This window comes from Antedon bifida, chromosome 9 (genome assembly GCF_963402885.1).
Source record: "Antedon bifida chromosome 9, ecAntBifi1.1, whole genome shotgun sequence".
NCBI classification, from domain to species: Eukaryota; Metazoa; Echinodermata; class Crinoidea; order Comatulida; family Antedonidae; genus Antedon; species Antedon bifida.
In genome coordinates, this window is record NC_136234.1 from 16,452,125 (window position 1) to 16,472,782 (window position 20,658).

Sequence of the window (20,658 nt, forward strand, 5' to 3'; positions counted from 1 at the left end):
GAAAAGTAAAGGTTACGTAACACACACAGGCGCCTTTATACTATATGTTGGTATACATTTTGGATTTATCTTGTGCATTTCTATAAATACACAACAAATGTCTATAATACATAACAGCAAGGATAGTGTTGATTTACCGTTAATGTAAAATCTTCAATAATGTTAATTCCTTGTTTCCTAATACTTAAATAGCAAACGGTTTAAGAGTAAGTATAAAGAGGAAAATATATCAATGAAATATACCAATAAAAGACTGTTTATAATATGAAAACATTAAGTATGCCACATACAGTGGTTATTCAAAACATTACTAAATAACGGCATTTATCTTATCGGCACATTCTGGATACTCCAAAAGAAAGCCGGGATCTACAATTAATTTAGAACTTTACGTTTTTGATTTACTACAAATTGTCAATGGTGTTGGTTTTAAAGAATAAATTATCTGCAGCAAACGTACAATGTGTGGAGACATTTTTCTATTATATTAGTTATTTTTTCTGTTGTTACTATGCTTATGTTCGGACGGTATACAAACCTCCTTTTGATCGACAGACGTAAAATTCTACGTGTACGTTATACGAATGTCCACACGAGTGAATGGCACCTATCCATTTTTTTTTCACGGAAACAAACTGACCTTTACACCGCATCCAATAAAAGAAAGTGAAGAAGCTTGCAAACACAATGAGAGTATTTTACTGTATATTCATAATATTAAAGAGCGCATTTTCAAATTGATGGTAGAGAATTTGATAGGAACATGTCGAACCAGAACTGATATTTATAATAATTCATAATAATCATTCATCGATTTAATGTCAGGCAGCTTTATGTGACACAATTCACATGAGTGAACATTTTTAACCATATTTGATTTTTTTAGTGTTGTTTCAAATAACATTTTTACTTTTTTCTCTGGAAATCAAATGCTTTAGGCCTATACTGTTTTAAAATATGAAGAAATAAAAGAAATTTTTGTTTTATTACTAAAATATATTCATTTCATAATAACATTTTATAACATAGGCCTAATCATTTTGTAACATTCATTTATTTCGTAACATATTCATTTTCATTTCCTAACATAATCATTTCGTAACATAGGCATATTCATTTTTATTTCGTAACATATTAATTTCGTAACATATTCATTTCCTAACATATTCATATTCATTTCGTAACATATTCATATTCATTTCGTAACATAATCATTTCCTACCATCTAAATGAATCTGAAATTGAACGCTTTCCAAGCCCATGGATCTGGGTTCAAATCCATTCAAATAACATGTTGCATGTTTTAGAGATACTCTTTTAAAATATGACTAATATAGTTATTACTAAATTATATCCATTTCATACATTTTATAACATAATCATTTTGTAACATAATCATTTTGTAACATTAATTCATTTTCGTAACATATTTATTTTCATTTCCTGAATGAATCTAAAGTTGAAAACTTCACATTGGGTTCTGTTTGGCTATATAAATACAATATTTAAAAAATATATGTGTCTATGAAATAGCCAGTCAAGCCGTTTTGCTCACGTCACTCGAGTGCTTATGACCTTCCACACCAAACCCACCTTTTTTTCTCTCAGGCAGATAATGAAATGTGCTATAGGCCTATATACACGTCATAGAATACTGTATCATTTGGACTGGTCTATTCTAACCTGGTATTTGTACACAAACCTTAACAGTGAGCCAGTATGTTTCACTTTTTTTATGTAAGTTATAAGAGTACAACAATTTGTATACCAATCCGATACGGTACATAAGCCCCAGTACTGGATAAACGACCTTACAATTATTGTTAGCCTGTTGATCCGCTACTGGGGGAGGATTGGTCAGCCTACGAGCCCATTCCGAACACAAGCACAGTCCCCTTGGAAAATAAAGGTTAGCTCGTGAGTGCAATAACATATATATTTTTTTCCATTTTAACTATTCGAGAGTGCAATGTAATCCATGTTATTCTACTACCGATTTGCGAATATGTTTAATATTATAAAGTCACAATGCATTTAGATAATGTATACCACTTCCAAAATATCGTCTAAGCATGGACCTATAATAATATAATTTATAAAAATAGTCCATGTCCAAAGTAACAACTTTGTTTTAAATTAAATTTGAACCGCCTTCGGGGAAGTGGGATGGGGGTTATGCGGTATAACATGACCGAAATTGTTGAGGTTTTAAACTTGAAACCGTGGAGTGGCGGCGTGGAGGTTTAGGCGAGTTGGGTGAATGCACTCTGGGACAGGTATCTTTTCGAGTATAATAATATAATAACACACAATAGTTAATAACGAAAATATGCATTGGTTTGCACGCAACGCAAGTAATATTGATCACGAATGACAATAGTACACGTTTAAGTCTATAATAATAATAATTAAAAATCTTCGAAAGAACGGGTCTTGACCATAAGCTTTTTTTGTATGAAATTGAATTAAAGAAAATTATATTAATAATACTATATTATTAATAGTTATTTATAGAAAATAAGTATGGTTTCTATATTAGATGGGATAGGCCTATTGATAATATAAAAATTATTGATTTTAACAACAAACAAATTATATAGTAATTAAAGTTAACATATTCTTTAATAACTGAACGTTATAATTATATATATTAAATTTATTGATTTTATAAAGTCATCATTAAAAAAACATATTTTCTTTACTTCTAAGGCAATATGGAAGAAGAGATTGGTAGAGCAGGTTTGCTTATATAAAGGCCCTACTCTATACCAGACCAGTGTGAGATCCACAACCGTGAGTTCAACATGTCGAAGATATTCTGTTTGTTACTCCTGACACTGTTTGTTATTAACTTTAGCGATGCTAGGCCACCTAAACAGGTAAGATACATTTATATTAGAGTTAATAAATCGTGGCCACGGACTTCCTCTGTCTTAATGCTTGAATTCCCATATAATTGGTCAAACTAATTGCCTTGATCGTCCGGGTGGCGATTTGTTTTTGTCCGGGGCGATTTTTTTTTCGTATATAAGTTGGAGACCCCATGTGAAAGATAGCCGAACTACTTCCTAAATATAACTAAACCTAAGGCTCTAAATAATCTCTCTCTCTCTCACTATAAAGTAAAAGAAAAGTAGTTCATGGGAGTTGAACCCCCATACATCGACATGTAAAGTCCATAGTCTTATCCACTTGACTACACAGACGGCTCGACAGAAATCGTTTGCATTAGCGAATTGTAGTTAGCTCAATTCTTACGTCACAACTTAGGTACGAAAAGAAATATCGCGTCCGGGGGTACATAATTATCACGTTGGACGTATGAAATAGCCCTTCAATTGCGTAGACCTACCTGATTCAGCTTATATGCAAGAGGATCACCTTCAGGTGCATTTCCTTTAAAATCGACCATAACTTTTTACAAGAAAATTATGTTTCAGGTACCTAAACACCACAACCATGCCGAGCCACCCGAAGAGGAGGAGTCCGAAGGCACCATTGAAAGTGATATAAAACTAACGCCAGAGCAATTAGAAGAGTTGAAACAGTACCAACAAAATCCAGAATTGGCTAAAAGAAAAATAATTGATAGCGCATTCAGACGATGGCCACATCTAAGTAATGGAGATGTCCTAGTCCCATTCCAGATCTCATCTTCATCTCGTAAGTAGGCCTATAGTTAACGATAGTCTAGGTCGCCGCCCCCAATTTAGTAATAATAGAATCTATGTTATTCCGTATGACCATTTACATACATCGCAGAGTGGACGAACGGTTTCCGCTCAGCAGGATAGATACAGATTCTACGTGGGACAAGCTACGCGGTTTTCCGCTTACCGTTTTACCGCTCGTTTATGTAAATTGGCATTAATGCGCAGGTCTTTAAATGCCAGGAAATATAGCATAGGGCCAACACTTTTTAGGAACTTGTTCCTCGGTTTTCTGCCCTCCTCTTTTCGGTATTTTGTATTATATATATAAATCCAAAGGCAAATAACTGAAAAAATGACAATGCTGTGGGTATCAGTGGCTGGATCTCAATGGAGATACAAAAAAAAAGAGCAAAAAGCTAAATCAAAACGATAAAGTAAAACAGCCAGAAAAGTTAGCAGAGCTTTCGGGCAACACTAGCCCTTCATCAGTGCAAGTGAAGGAATATATATTATATATATATTGTTTTATGTCCTCTACCTTTTGGAGAAGCATGTACGAAACGTTCCTTTAAATACGGAATAACTTTTGGTTATAGCTCTGTACCACCGGTACAATATGTTTCATATTATGATATCTACGGAGAGCTTAAAGCCCACTAGAACGCAACGCAGCGACATATCGACACAAAGTGCTGTATTGGAACCGACGACGCAATAGTTCTGCAAACATCGCAGGTTTGATTTCACGCAGGCGGGGGCGAACACAATTATTAGAAGGGCATTTGCTTACGTTGCGTAAATTGCGTTACGTTGCGTCGCTAGTGGGAACCACGCTTTAAGGTTAGGTGCGGCTAAAAAAGTTTTACTGGTTTTTATAGTATAATTTCCTTTTTGAACACTTTAAAGGAAATTCATGTTGTTTCTTCGTGATTTCTGAAAATGTTCTGATTAAATATACAGTATATTAAACCAATTTTCCGTTTTTTTCTCCAGTACCGTATGAGTTTAATAACCTACACATTATCAACCATGCTTTTTAAGGTTTTTTATAGTGGCGGTAATACGTCGACGTCAAGAAAAATAATAATAATAATAATTAACTTGAGATGTATTTTCCCCCAAAAACATGAAAAATGCAGATTGATTAAATCAATAGACTTTGAATAGGTTATTTTGTTATTTTAATATAGGCAATTACTTCCGTAGAAAAAAGACGAAAACAAATAATGTTTTCCCTTATAAAATGACAAAATAAATGGTTAAATTCAACCAAAAATCCATTGGATGGCAGCCAATTTGAATATTTTTTGCTTTAAATTAATGTTTTTTCAAGTAAATAATTTTTTTTTCGATCTAATTTTTGGTCAAAGTGGATAACTATTATATGACATTAAAATGGCATATTAAAAAAAAATATATATAATATTTTTTTCTGGGGAACAATACATCTTTAAATAGAGAGACTTCAACTAATATATTAAGGCATATTTTCTCAGTGCTATACTATCTAATTTCATGAGACTATTGACATGGTTTTTAAAAGATAATGGTGTATGATTGATAGTAACTAAACTATAAGCTTAGCCCATAGGGTTATAAAATAATATACGATTTATTTCTATTTTAAGAGGGAGACCGAGACGCAATTCTTGCAGGAATTAACCATTGGCGAGAAAATACCTGCATCACATTTGACGAAAGCAATACTGGTGACAGAATTAAATTTATAAAGGCTGATGGGTATGTATCAACACTAAAATTACTTCGGGTGGGAGAAACAGCGGCTACACTTGATCCTTCAAGAGAGTGTCGTGTAGGAGGCCTACGAAACATATTTATTTCTTTTTGTTTGTTTGCACGTATGGTAGCGCTCACAATGTTTAAGCTATCGTCTTGCATTTTTGTGCAATAACATGCCTATTCATTTTTAAGAAAATTGATGACTTCACAAAAATTTATTATATCTTGAGTTATCTGTATCTTCAATATGAGCTGAAATATTAAATAGCACGTATTTTGCCACGTATTTCGCGCGCTCAGTTCCTAATGCTTGGTTCCCACTAGAGACGCAACACAAGGACGTAACACAACGTAAGGTAGTTGACCAATCACACGCAATGAACTATTCGAACTGACGCGTGTCATTGGTCAACACTCTTGCATTGCGTTTACGTCCTTGCGTTACGTCATATGTGGGAACCAAGCTTTTCATACAGTAAACGTAAATACGTAAAATAAAGTAAATTTATTTGTGTAACACTTAACCACATGGTCGTTTTATAAATATCTCGCAATTTTGATTATACGATGATATACCGGAATATCTATTCATAGATGCTGGTCATGGATTGGAAGGCAAGGTGGCTCGCAGGATTTGTCTATCGGCAGCGGCTGTACTGGTGTAAGTTATTAAAGTTGTAGCTTGGTAATATAAGTTCAAATTCTTTCTCCGCCCACTTGTATATAACCTTATTTTTGTGTGAACGATATCTACCGTAAATTCGCTTAAAGCTTGGTTCCCACTAGCGACGCAACGTAAAGCAACCTACGCAACGTAAGATAATGCCCTTCCAATAATTGTGTTTGCCCCGCCTGCGTGAAATCAAACATGAGACGTTTGCAGCGTCGTTGCGTTCCGTTCTAGTGGGAACCACGCTTAATGGTGATTACCTAACCGTCTAACCTGCTCACCGCTCCATATCACGAATCATGCTGTAGGGGATAAACACGTTGTTATAATTGTCCTAAACGTAATCGTTAATTGTTGGCCCGTGAGTTAAATGTTTATTTAAGCTGTGGTTATTCCTTGTCTTCTCATATTGTGTATTTTTGTATTTTATGGCTAATAAAGAAATGAAAATAATCAAATTCATGTTATACAGCTTGGAACCGTGGCCCATGAAATTGGACATGCAATTGGATTTTTCCACGAACAGTCACGACCAGACCGAGACAATTACGTCAACATTCTTTTGGAAAACATTAATGATGATTATGAAAACAACTTTGACAAATCTAATAATATTGACTCTATGGGTATTCCGTATGACGTCACATCAGTGATGCATTACGGGAAATATGTAAGTATATATTTTTTAGAAAATTTATTTTTCTCTTTTGTGGCGTTAACCACTATTTATTCATTATATTATTAAAAATTAAATTATTATAAATTCATTATATTTCATATTTTTTAGAATAATATGAACACTTAATGTAGTGACGTCACGGTTTAGTATAACTTTGATATTAATGATGTAATCATGCAACTGCCTCATTAATTTTTTTTTCAATCAAGTCTATCAAACCTGGTGTCTACCAGTGATATACCTAAGATAGCATATCTTTTTTATAGTACTTTACAGTGAACAATCTTCCAACAATAACGACAAAGGATCCGCTACTACAAAATTCCATAGGCTCACGTAATTCGTTATCCTTCTATGATATTAAGCTGGCGAATGTGGCGCATGCTTGTGACGGTAAGAGGCATAAATACAGTTTTTATGTTTTCCTATAATAAATTAGACGACATTTGTTTCTATAATGTTATAAACCTGTAACTGTATGAAAAGCCTTACAAGTTTTTTTTTTCCGATTACTCAACGTTGTTTTTCTTATTTTTGTACAACCATGGAGGTATCCTCCATGGTACAACCAAGCACCTCCTCCACAAAACACAGTACATTTTTAGCCATTTTAACGTTAGTAAATCTACAATTATGGCCTATTTAAATCGTTTTTATATCTTTATTTTTCATCTTTTGGGGACAATACATTAACAGATCTTTGGTTAGATGATTGTGGTCAAACAGTAAATCCTTGTCAGAATGGTGGATACTTGGGTAAAGAGTGCACGTGTTGGTGTCCACCGGAATATACTGGTTCTTCCTGTGAAACTGAACAACCTGTTGGTAAAGAAAGTTTAACATTTTGTCTTTAATACGTTCTACAATAGCTCTTCCACCATCAGCCACCATATTTTGAGTCCAACGGACTTAATGTTTATGAACAATATTATATTAATTTGATAATAGCATAGATATTATAATATCTCGATAATAATATTAATCATAATCAAATATCTATTCGGCCATTTTTCCATTGAAACAAGTAATAGGCATAAACCCAAATAAACCTCAAAGATAACCTTTCTTAGGCTCTGTCTACACTATCAAACTTTATGTGACAAAAAAAGTGTGATGTGCCTATATATGGACATTATGATGTCATATCACTACCATAGTTAGGCACATCCCACTTTTTATAATCGAACTTGGAAATCACTGCAAGGAAACGTAACCTCTGCCATAGGAATTAAAGAAAGAAGACATAAATAATTAATACGCATGCTCGAGTTAAAACGTAACCTCTGCCATAGCAGTTCAGAAAAAGTAGACAGAAATTATTAATACGTATGCTCGAGTTAAAACGTAACCTCTGACATAGGAATTCAGAAAAAGTAGACAGAAATTATTAATACGCATGCTCGAGTTGTTTACTTATAATTAATTAATGTTTCAACATTATACTTGTATTTAAAAGATAATTCAAAGTTATTATAACACGGCATCAGTCTACAATAATTACGCATTGAATAGTCAGCAAGTGTTTGATAACGTTTTTTCCTTTCACATAGAAACCTGCTCATACGCCATAAACGAAGCGGATTCCAGTTCCGGAGAAATATTTTCTACAAACTATCCAAGCAACTACCCTATCAACGAAGATTGTTTTGTATATTTTAATGTTAGTCAACTTATTTAACGATACTATTTACAGTCTCTTAAGCTTGGTTCCCACTAGCGACGCAACGTAAAGCAACCTACGCAACGTAAGAAAATACCATTCCAATAATTGTGTTTTTCCGCCGCCTGCATGAAATCAAACCTGCGATGTTTGCAGCACACTGTTGCGTCGTCGGTTCCCACTTGTGATATGCAATGCAGCACCTTGCGTGAATGGATACGTCGCTGCGTTGCGTTCTAGTGGGAACCACGCTTTACTTGATCTTGTTAATTCTAAAACTAAAACAATCAGTGACCTTTAACATATTTTTTGTGGATTTTAGAAATTCCGATTTTTAATGTAACCATTTGCTTTATTTTTATACAGGGAAACAGTCAACTGACAATTGACTTTGATGATTTTGAACTGGAAAACGAACAGAACTGTAATTGGGATTATTTGCATGTACATGCTGAAAACCTTTACATCCCTAATGCCGAGTAAGTAGGCCTAAACTTTTGTAAATATTTACAAAGTATGTATAAGGCGTATATATTGTAACTATAGTATGAACATTTTAGATACACGATCAGTTGCGGAAATTTAAACAATGGTTAAACAATAATATGATGATGTTGTTGATATAATCAAAATGATAATAATAATGATAAAAATTATAATGTCGTGTCTTGGGAACAGATACACATAATGTAAATATTATTATTCCAGATGAACAATGAAGGGTGAAGTCAAATATACATCTGTGTATACGGCAAACATGTTTAGGCCGAATTGGTCGAATAACAATTAAACTGCTCACTTACACTTTTAGATATTGCGGTACAAATAGCCCAGGGCAAATTATCGATGATGATGGCCAGTTAGTTATCAACTTTAGGTCAGATTATTCAGAAACCCGCAAGGGATATCATGCTACATACGCATTTGCAACGCCACCCCCACCACCACCAACGACGAACCCTCCACCACCACCGACAACGGCACCTCCACCACCACCACCACCGACAACAGCACCTCCACCACCACCACCACCGACAACAGCACCTCCACCACCACCACCACCGACAACAACAACCACTGAATGTCCTGCGTCTTCAGGTCAGTTACCAGTACTACAATACAATAACATTTCTTGTAGGCATACTAAAAATATTACATTCATAATATAAAGAGGGACATACCTGTCAACATTCAACAATGCACCTCCATTTATAGTTTTAAATTGTATTATAGCAAAAATTTTCATATTCTTTATATAAACACAGCAGGCAAAGAACATTAATTCTAAACCGCCCGGTGATATACTGAAATTTAATTAATTAATTTGAAACGATAGAGATGAGGAAATCTGTGAGAATGAGAAAAATATATATATATATCGATATTTTTTCTTTACCGTTAGTTTAGCGTCTTCTGTTTTAGTTAAGGTGTTTTAACAGGACCATGTTGAAAACCAGTTGCACCACCTTATTTCTGATTTACGTTATCCTGATGTTAACCCTCATCAACTAGCTACACCGTGGTGTTTTTAAACAGCTAGTACCTTTCATAATTCATTTTAAATTGACGCAACAATATCAACGTCTATGATGACTGTAGCCTCTCCATATATCCGTACTGAATACGAGGCCTAGCCTACTAAATAATAGTAAGCCTACTTAAGAACAATTACTCATATGGCATTTAATTATTCGGTGTTTCATTGTTTTAAATATGCAGTGATTCTTATAACCCCAAATAAAATTTGAATGATTTCTTATTGTTATTAGTTAATCTACGAAACTACGCCGCAATAGAAAATGCAGGCCTTGGAAAATTTGGTCGTATGGCTGCATGGGCTGATGTGGATGGTGATGGTGTGGCCAACAGTTTCTGCAGGTAAGATAAATGGAAACAAACTCAGGGCCAAAGTTCCCTTGTTCTTGACTGATTTCAATTTGAATATTTATTAAACTAAACATCTTATACGTATACGAAACGGATTTGTTATTGTTCTTTGACAAAAGTGATTCAATTTTATTTGTTTTAACAAGTACGGCAAATTCAAACTGTAAAAACGTGTTCTTTTTTAAAAATAGATTAATGAAAACAACGAGATGGTTTATATCATGCGTGAATTCAGATGGCTCTGAGTATACAAGTCCTGATCCAGGGAATGCAAGGTTCAACATAGGAAAAAAGAGAACTGGTTTTATGCGTGACATGAATGGTGACGGGCTTGACGATTACTGTAGGTAAGTAAGATGGATAATAAAAACTAAGATATATTACTATTATTACACTGTAAAAATAGTGTTTACATCTTAAACATGTATTTTGTATCCGCTTTTCCCATACATTTAGCCTTAAACATGTTTAGATATGAACATGTTGGTTATAAACACATTCTAAACATGTACAGTATAGTCTGTATCCAACTCAACACATCATCGGTGACGTGTTGATAGTTAAACATGTGAAGCAATATAAAGACACGTTTAGGTTTTAAACGTGTTTAATATGACATGTGTGGAGCTCATGTGTTGAGCTTTTTTCCGCCACAGTAAAATCATATGCACGCAACGCTAAACACGTACCTAAACATGTTGACTGAACATAATAGTGACATGTTGACTGCTAAACGAGTGGAAGAAAACAAAATGTAGCTATAAACACGTTTAGGTATTATTAAACACGCTAAACATGTGTGGAAAAAGTGGGTACAAAATAGATGTTTAAGATCTAAACACTATTTTTACAGTGTAGATACGTAACATAATGTTAAATGCAAAGTGAGAAACTCTGGGATAAAATGAGCCGAGATGCCCCAGTTCCCCAATTCCGTGCAGTGAGAACTATATATTGAACTACCTGTACCTTTAATGTGAAATTAACAAAGCAGCACCATAATTGACAATGTTTTGCATACGCCATATTGACTTTTATTTTAGATAGACCACAACAAAGGTAAATAAATAGAAATATATCCAAATGTAATAATCTTAGGGATGATGATGACATTAGGCGTCAATACAGATCTTTATGTATTCGAGCCAATACACTAGCACGTAAGCAAATGCTCTGTTGGTATTAAAATAATGCTTGCTGTTCAAATCTTATTGCATGAGTATGTATTGCTCTTCTCTGTGGTCTAAACACACTCAAAAATGCATTTAAGGGTATGTTACAGCAATGCTCTTCGATTATTCTTAAGATTGCCTAGTGCTAGTGACATTTGGGTAATATCTAAGAAAATCTGTCTTTTTATTGTTACAGAGAATTTATGCTAGCAAAAATGAAATTATAGAATGTATTATGGTATAATCATTTTGAATCATCTAGGCTCCATAACAAAATGATGGAGATCCTGTGATGATCTGATACCAGTATCCTTTTTTTGTGTGTGTTTGCTTTTTATATTTCAACTTGTGTTTTCTAATGAGATGCAATTTATTTTGTAACTATGGACGTCCTTATCCGAAATAAAAGTAAAATTATAATAATAACAATGATCTTTGTATCAAACACAGATGCCGCAATCATGCCGGGGAATTCAAGTTCCGATGCACCAAGGCAGGACCAGAAGGATTCGAGCCACCCTCTGAGGAATTTAACTTGGATTACGCACCGTACAGCGGATATTGCAAGGATAAAATTGTCGACCCGAACACTGGATTTATTTATTAAGAATATTGACTTTTTTATTTCATTGTTTTGATTTTTTGGGATACTATTAGATAGTTGTAAGTCTAAAATATATAACTGCTGGCGTTTTCAAAGTGCATAAAGAAAAATAATGGTTTTATGCCAATATGCTAATAGGTTCATATTGGGCTTTTATTTGGCTTTGCTATTATTATGTGACATGCCTACTTATTTGTAATAAGTTATGTTAACAGTAATGTAGGCCTATGCCTATACTTATCCGAATAACTGTAAACCTTGTTATAATACTTAAAATATATCAAAAGAGATTAATATAATAATGAAAGATGGATAACGGTATTTACACGCTGGAATTCCTCCATATTCTAAAACGCAGGCTGACCTGTGGTATTTTAATCTTCCGGTTTTTCTTTTGGTTTACCCTGAGACTGGCTCTCGGATTTTACACTTGTTTCAACGGTGATGGTATTAAAGATTCAATTATCTGCAACAAAAGTGCCGTACTATTTGTAGTGAATATTGCCTAATTAAACCCTTAAACCACTTAAGCTTAAGCTCTTCATGTGGGCATATCAACTCCCCTGCACTCCGAGACTTTTTATAAAATTCTGAGAAAGCTAGATACTGCTTGCTAGCTAGATATTTTGCTATCGGGGCTTCACTGTAAATAGTGCCGTCGTCGACATAATCTGGACTTTCTACATTCCATCCAGTCCTTTTATTCTCATGATGTTAGCGACTGTAACAGGGTAAACCGTAAGTATACTGTTTAGTCTATAAGTGCATGTATTTCTTTATTTCATCAAAATATAGGCCTACATTTCTATAATACTACCGGTAAATAACAGAATGCTTTTTTGCACTCTAAATGCTATATTTTTGGTCGGCGAACGTGAAAAAGTGCACCTGAAACCGACTAACTACTAGTACCACGTGTATTTTAAGTTTCGCGGTAAATGGGTCAACGCGTCACACAGAGGTTGTCTGTCAGATCTCTTTCGCCGTTGGATCTGTAACCACATGGTGTAGCCTATTATGTATGTCCATGGATTAAGGAATTTCTTAATTCATGGTATGTCTGAGTCGATTCGGCTTCACATCCAAAATATGGTGTTGCAATAAACATTGAAACAGATATTACGTCATGGATACAAACATGATCGCGTTTAACCTTCATCGGCGAAGTTTTACCAAAATTGATAACGCGGTTATTTTTGAGAATTTACAATAGACAAGAAAAAATACTCTGGTACTTTATGTTGATGCATAATATATTTTAATGTATAACATTATTAAGACAATTTAACATTGCCTCGACATACTATCGGTCGCGCCTTTTGGCAACTTTCTTTTAGCATTTTTATACTGGCTCAGGCACATTCTTCTTGTAGTTTCTGGCGCCATTATAGTTACCGGGTGGATCATAACTGCAGGCGATATACTCCCATTTTTGGGCTGAATCCTGTTTATACCCACATCCAAGTTTGTTACTGTCCATCCATACAACCTGTGTAAAATGACCTATGAAATGCAAAACAATAATAATTTTATATCCTGTGAATCATTAAACGAAGTCATCCCTATTACATGATCGTGATTCTAACGCGCCACTAGGGACTTTAAAATTTTCACCGGAGTTACATCGGATATATCACTGAAAGCTATCGGAATTATATCGGATATAGAGCCTATCACTGAAAGCTATCGGAGTTATATCGGATATATCACTGAAAGCTATCGGAGTTACATCGGATATATCACTGAAAGCTATCGGAGTTATATCGGATATATCAATAGAAGCTATCGTTGTTATATCGGATATATCACTGAAAGCTATCGGAGTTATAACGGATATAACACTGAAAGCTATCGGAGTTGTATCGGATATATCAATAGAAGCTATTGGTGTTATATCGGATATATCACTGACACCTATAGGATTTATATTGGATATCACTGAAACCTATAGGAGTTATATCGGATATATTACTGAAACCTATAGGAGTTATATCGGATATATCATTGAAAGCTATCGGAGTTATATCGGATATATCACTGAAACCTATAGGAGTTATATCGGATATATCACTGAAAGCTTTCGGAGTAATATCGGATTTATCACTGAAAGCTTTCGGAGTTATTGTACGTCCCGACTGTTATCTCAACATTGTGTTTCGTTTGCCAATTTTATTATCAGCCACCATATTTTGAGTCCCACGAACTTATTAATGTTTTATAAATGAATAAGTATACTGTGTTTAGATAAATGTATAAAATCCATTTAACCATCCAACCGAGCCAGTGGCCATCCATATCTATTTAAGAATTTCCATTACAGATTATACTTGAAGACGATAGCATAATAATCGTATATAGCATCCTTATGTGTATCAAGTCCAAGTAACTAACTAACAATGTTAGACAAGACGACGTAGACAGGTTGATTATATTATTATTATTGCACACTTTATTATATTTATAAATAGATATACAAGGTATAATATCAATAATGGATATATCATCACTATTATTGACAATTTAATCGAGGCATTGAAACCTTCTGAACTTTAACAAATAATCTTATAATGTAAACATAGGCGGTGATGAAACTTTTATACAATAATCAGACAACGTAATATGCCTTTTCAGCAGCAGCTCCCTACGCTGATGTATCGTCCAACACTATCGTGATGACGTCTCGAAGGACAGCTAGTAGGTGACCAAACACAGGAACCAAATACACACTAGTCCTACCCAGACGACCAAATGCAGAGAAGAAGTCCATTATTATGTCGTCATTGTTTTTTTTTTGTTTTTTGTTTTTCAAAATTTATTTTCGGGACTCTCTGTGCTTTCGCCACATGCCATAACTTGTGTTATCTTCAGGGCGTTGCATAGTTGGACGTCTTGGCACCCTGGTTCGCTTTGTCAATCTATGGCTTTCAGTACAAGTAGAGGTATACATGGCTGGGGTTATAGATGGCAGCGCGACGTTGATGTTTTCAACACTGGGACGTCTTGGTACATCGCCGAGTCGTGGCTGGCTTTGTTGTGGCCGATTTGTAAGTCGTGGTTTCTTGGACATGTTCCTTTTTAATGCGTCCATTTCTACTGTGGAACTTCGACGACCGACGTTAACACGTGACGACCGTCTTCCAAGTGAAGGTCTACTCTCCGTTGTGTTCGATCCTAAAAGCTGGTCCCAATATTCATCAACATCATCCGGGTTAGAGTTGGCGTTAAGAAGTAGCGGACTGGTTTGTCCAGACGGATTAGCCATATCCACAATTCTTTCACGTTTCTTGTTAGGTTGTCTTTGTTGTTTAACAAGATTGTCTAAGTACTGGTCATGATTCTCAATTGGAGCTGCAAAATTAATTGTATGAAATTAAGAGGATGATCAGATAACAATCTCCCACATACAATATTTGCCAAGTATACATCTTAGGCATAACACGAGAATACACCATCTTATGTTTATCACATGTGGTGCATGTGCCATATTAGGTTATGGTATACCATATATTATTTTAATTATAACCATGTAGTGCTCCTCATTTCCAAAATGTATTTTCTTGTTAATATTTTTTATGTCATACCTTTTCGGGCTGCCAGGTCGGGTTCAGACAAGTGTCTACAGGCGTCTGGGTAAACAGCTCTAAACTGTTCTTCTACCCTCTTCTGCCTCCTCCACTCATCGCGTTCTTGTTCAGTTGTAGAAAACTGATAAGCACTCAGTCTGTAACAGAATAATAATAAACACAATTACCTTGTTTATATCGGTAACTGGATGTAGTGACTGGATCTCAAATACTAAATACGAAAGTTTGATAATTATCAAAGCACTGCTACATTGGGAGAAGGGGATCGGGAACCCGTACAATCGGTCACGCGCACTTTGGGTCTCTTCTCCAAACAGTAATACTAAAAAATGTAAGACGTCGATAAAAAATACAGACTTGCATTAGGTCTAATACATTTAATTAGAAAATATGTATCACTACTGTGTCTCTCAAGGCAATACTGTATGTTTATTATTGTTTCTAATTTTTTTATATAATAATAATGAATTATTATTTTCAATCCTTTATACTTATAACTTGATACATACATGGAGAGGGGCTCGGGAAACGGTTATGATAATGCGTAGGCTACTACTGTACGCGCTTCTACAATGCGCGCTCAGATCTATTTTCTTTCCGCCCCCGAAAAGAAAATTATAACGATATTACGGTACACTAACAAATTTTAAGACGTCGATAAAAAAAGTTTAAAGTTTCTATTATCTTCTCAACAAACTTTCCATTTCCATTATCTTGTTTTTGTTAAATGTTGCTTATATTACAATTTTGGTAGTTATCACTATTAGGCTTACTATATAATAATATTATCTATTTATTATTTTTAATCTGTATCACTTTTTAGTAGGCCTATTACACATACACTATGTTAATACACGCGCGGGAACACATTGCGATACACGCGCTTCCACACAATACGCGCGCTTAGCTCTGTTCCTATTTTTTCCCCAAAAAATTTGGATTAATATTAGTACTAAAAACATTTAAGACGGCCATGAAAAAGATATATATTGGCCCTTGGTCTAGTAAATGAATTAATGAAGTGTGTATTAGTAAAAAAAATTAAAGACAAACCGTTTGGTTTTTCGAGATTCCATCGTATATATTGCAGAGAAAAATTCAGGAAAAGTTTAGCTTTGTACAGGAAAGTTTGTTGTGTTGTTGTTACCATAGGATGATAACGTCATCAATTGTGCGCAGGCGCCGTGGTGTCTCACTCTAGGTGAGGGCCGGGGTGTGGGTGGGGGTGGGGGGGGGGGAGGATTTGGGAGATGGAGGTGATGGATGACGAAGGTGGAGGGTTTGTTGCTAGTATGTGTAGTATAGTACTATATATATATACTACTTGTATTAGTAGGCCTATATAATAGGGGAAATACATTGAAAATTGTCCAATAAATGGCTCCATTATCAAAGAGCATACATCAATTACTGTTACGAAACAAAACTATTACAAGTTCTTCTTTATAGTGAATAAAAGTACTGTATTCGTTTATTAGGCTAGATACGATAAGAAAGAGTGGTAGGCCCCCTACTTAAAAGTTTTAGAAAACCTGAAAAGTTTTGCTCTGCGCAACAATTAGCGCATCGGACTAGTTTATTTTTATAAGAGGTAAGTAATATTAATAGATATTATTTGCAAATAATACTTTAATAGTTAAATAAATACCAATACATAATGTAATTTATGGTCTATTAATCTAAAAATCAATAATATCTATAAAGATATAATTTAAACTGAATTATATTTTTGTTAGTATTAGTTTAGTTAATGTCATTTTAATAAAATCGTCGGAGGCGAGTGCTTAGTTGGGAGAGGAGGCGGAGCTTCTAGGAAGAAGATTAGAACGATGACAGCAAAAATGGCGACGTTCGTGATGAGAGTGACACTTGGGATCGTTCTTCGTCTGAAGTTGATCTTTTTAAAGTTGATTTTAAATACTATAAAAGTCATAAACCGCCTTCCAAATACGATAATAAATTGTTTTAATTTTAATTTTTCTACGACTGATAATCACTTGGTAAATATTCGTAATAGTTTTAGTTTAAAATTATGATTCTTCTTAGACTAAGAATCCCTAGTCTTAGTTAGGTTAGCTAGATAGATAGATAGATAGATAGATAGATAGATAGATAGAAGAGATAGGCCTAGGCTAGGCCTACCAGTAGGCTAGGCCTAGGTAGGTAAAAAGCAATGAAATGCAAGCCTGTTGGCTGGTGCATGGAGGTAATTACCTCCATGGCTGGTGGTAGGCCAGCTCATTCCGTTGCCGGGCCGGGACAGCTCAGTTTCACGTCTGTTCTCCACCAGCCAGTGGGCAAAAATATTTAAATGAGCTAGCCAGGTTCAACTGTAATTAGACCTAGGCTAGGCCTAAGTCTAGGCCTAGCCTAAGTATAAATTAACTATAACCATTATAGAATAGCTGCCCTATGCTAGGCAAGTGGCAGTGTACTTTAGTGTAGGCCTATAGGACAGGCCTTGGCCTAGGCTAAAAGTAGTATTAAATTGTATTAGAATTTTATTTTAAAATGCTAGTAGTAGGCCTAGTACTATCTAGTAGCTAGTAGTGTAGGCCTTTAGTCTAGCCTAGGCCTACTCTAGCTAGGATAGACATAGGTCAGGATTAAATAATAATATTTTAGGCTATAGGCCTAGCCTACCCTACTTTTTTATGTGTAATTAAATGAAAAAGATATATGTATAAGCCTAGGCCTAATTATAGTATTGCGGTATACAGTAAAAACACAATGATATGGATATTTTATCTTTGCAGGTTTATGCCTTTAAATTGCTTTCACCCAAAGATGATTTGCATTTAAAATTAGGTTTAAAAACACCAGCTGAGTGGGAGTGCTAACATCAGCAATGCCCAGGTTTGCAATCAAACATTTTACTTAAATGTATAAACTTTAACCAGTTTTATTAGCCATGTGTTAGCTGATTGGTCAATTTTAGTAAAATTTCACTTCCGGTTTATTATTTAAAAAATTAATTTTGCATGCACAACCCAACACAAAAACCCCAAAAGCTTAAAAACCATTGATGAAGTTTAAATTTATTGTCCCCCAAAAACATGAAAAATGAAGATTTTAATACTAAAATCAGACTTTGAATAGGCCATTTTGTAGTTTTAATAAAGTTATTCACTTCTGTAAAAAAAAAAACCCCAAAAAGCTGGTACTGAACCGTTAGCCAATAGAATACACCCTCTGTTGGCACAGCTATTTCAACCTATGATATATTAGAAAAAGTCAATCGCCCTTAGTGTTAGCAGACTACAATTTCTGAACTGCGGAAGATTGAAAATTCGTTCGCGGGAGGTTATCAACGATACCACTATCATTTATAGTCAATTTACTGTGTTTTCAATAAAGTTATTAATTAAGGTTAGTTGGTTTGTACTGTATTTGTACTTTTAAAATAGCGTAAAATATACACAAAAAATTTGTTTTAAACAAAGCTTAAGATTATACTTAAAATGAAATTTTGTTTTTATGGAAAAACAGTAAAACACAAACTGTATGTTAATAACAATTTTATTTAACAACCAAACTAAATAAAAGTTATTAATTAGTAATATAAGAAATGGTTAAATTTATTAACAACTGTATTTACAGCCTTAACATAAAACTTTACTGCATTTCAGGTCAGATGAACTAACTTTCATTAAAATTTGTAAATTACAATTTTGTACATTAGATTAACTGGAATATTGTGTACTGTATTAATATACTAAATACATTATTATATACGTAGGTTATTTATTTTAGTACATTTAAAAAAATATTATTTCAGAACTCACAACATCAGACTGTTTTTCTTTGGAGACTATGACTTTCTTTGCAGAATATATGGACTAATTAGTCCTAATGGTAAATTCACCTATTTTTTATTTAAGTTTTTACACTTCATAAATGATTGTTCTGATAGAAAATAATATATATATTTTTTTTAAATTTTTTTAGGGAAAGTATAGCTGACACTGTATATACTGCCTGTGCAGTCAAGATGACATTAGGTCCAACAACAAACAGACAGAAAACAGATGCCTAAGACATACAATAGGAATTACAAAAGTTTTCTTGACCATGGCAGTGACCCAAAAAAGACAATATCCCACAGTGTCATTCAGCCCTACGTGGTTGATATTGAATTAAATCGGGTACGTTGTTTAAATTATAATTCAAAGAATTTCATAACAATGTTAGTACAATACTATTATAATATTTTCATACCTCTTTATCAATCAGCTATCAATTCCAGCAATTCTTTCAGGCTTTTCAAAAAAATGCTTGATTTACTTGAGATAGAAATACACAACCTTGATGTCATTATTTTTTTAAACATGAGACGGGAAAATGTTAATTTCCTTTTTGTTGAAACTTTTTCCCCCTACATTTCCAAAAATTCAAATTCCAATAATTCTTTATTTTTCAAGGTGAACATCTAGCAGACCGTTGGTAGCACACAGAGTGACTTGCGCAGAAAGAATTCAAAAAGCAAATCAAAAGCTATGCACTTGTTGGACAAAAAACAAATCCTCAAGAAATAGCTGAACTTTGTGCAAAAATAAATCTGAAAAAACAAGAATGGATGGATTTGGTATGTTTTCATTTTTATTTAATTACCGTACACACTAAAATAACTATAGAATTTACAAAGAAAATTATTCTGTCTAAATTTAAAGGAAACATCAGTAAACAAAGACCTGAAATTTGAATGCAGCCCATTGGCTACGAAGATGGATGAGGTTCTCAGACGAAACAAAATCCCTAGGCAACAGTACCACGGCAAAAGTTTTGTGGGCAACCATGTTCATAGAGCATGTAAAGTGAGTATATTGAATAGTGCAATCCCACACAATGTACCCAGCTGCATTTAAAAAAAAATCAATCTATAATGAAGGATGCAGGTAATAACTAATTTTATTTGGTTATGTGGTTCTTTTCACTCAAATATAATTGAAAAGCTATTTGATAGCTTTGACGTAACACTCGAACAACAAATGCACCAGTGCCCAGAAAAT

General features: G+C 34.2%; 2 protein-coding genes across 2 annotated transcripts in view; one reads left to right on the plus strand and one right to left on the minus strand.

The window, feature by feature from the left end:
- LOC144852035 (copper chaperone for superoxide dismutase-like) overlaps positions 1 to 20,658 on the minus strand; it is a 121,245-nt gene that overhangs the window by 56,574 nt on the left and 44,013 nt on the right. The gene's annotated exons all lie outside the window — the stretch shown is intronic.
- Positions 2,768 to 12,504, plus strand: LOC144852059 (protein SpAN-like). Its single transcript, XM_078709751.1, has 13 exons — positions 2,768 to 2,879; positions 3,441 to 3,663; positions 5,282 to 5,393; positions 5,988 to 6,054; positions 6,536 to 6,733; positions 7,009 to 7,135; positions 7,439 to 7,567; positions 8,293 to 8,402; positions 8,769 to 8,881; positions 9,214 to 9,500; positions 10,172 to 10,280; positions 10,481 to 10,636; positions 11,912 to 12,504. The coding sequence occupies exons 1-13, from the start codon at positions 2,805 to 2,807 to the stop codon at positions 12,066 to 12,068; spliced, it is 1,863 nt and encodes a 620-aa protein (XP_078565877.1). The 5' UTR covers positions 2,768 to 2,804; the 3' UTR covers positions 12,069 to 12,504.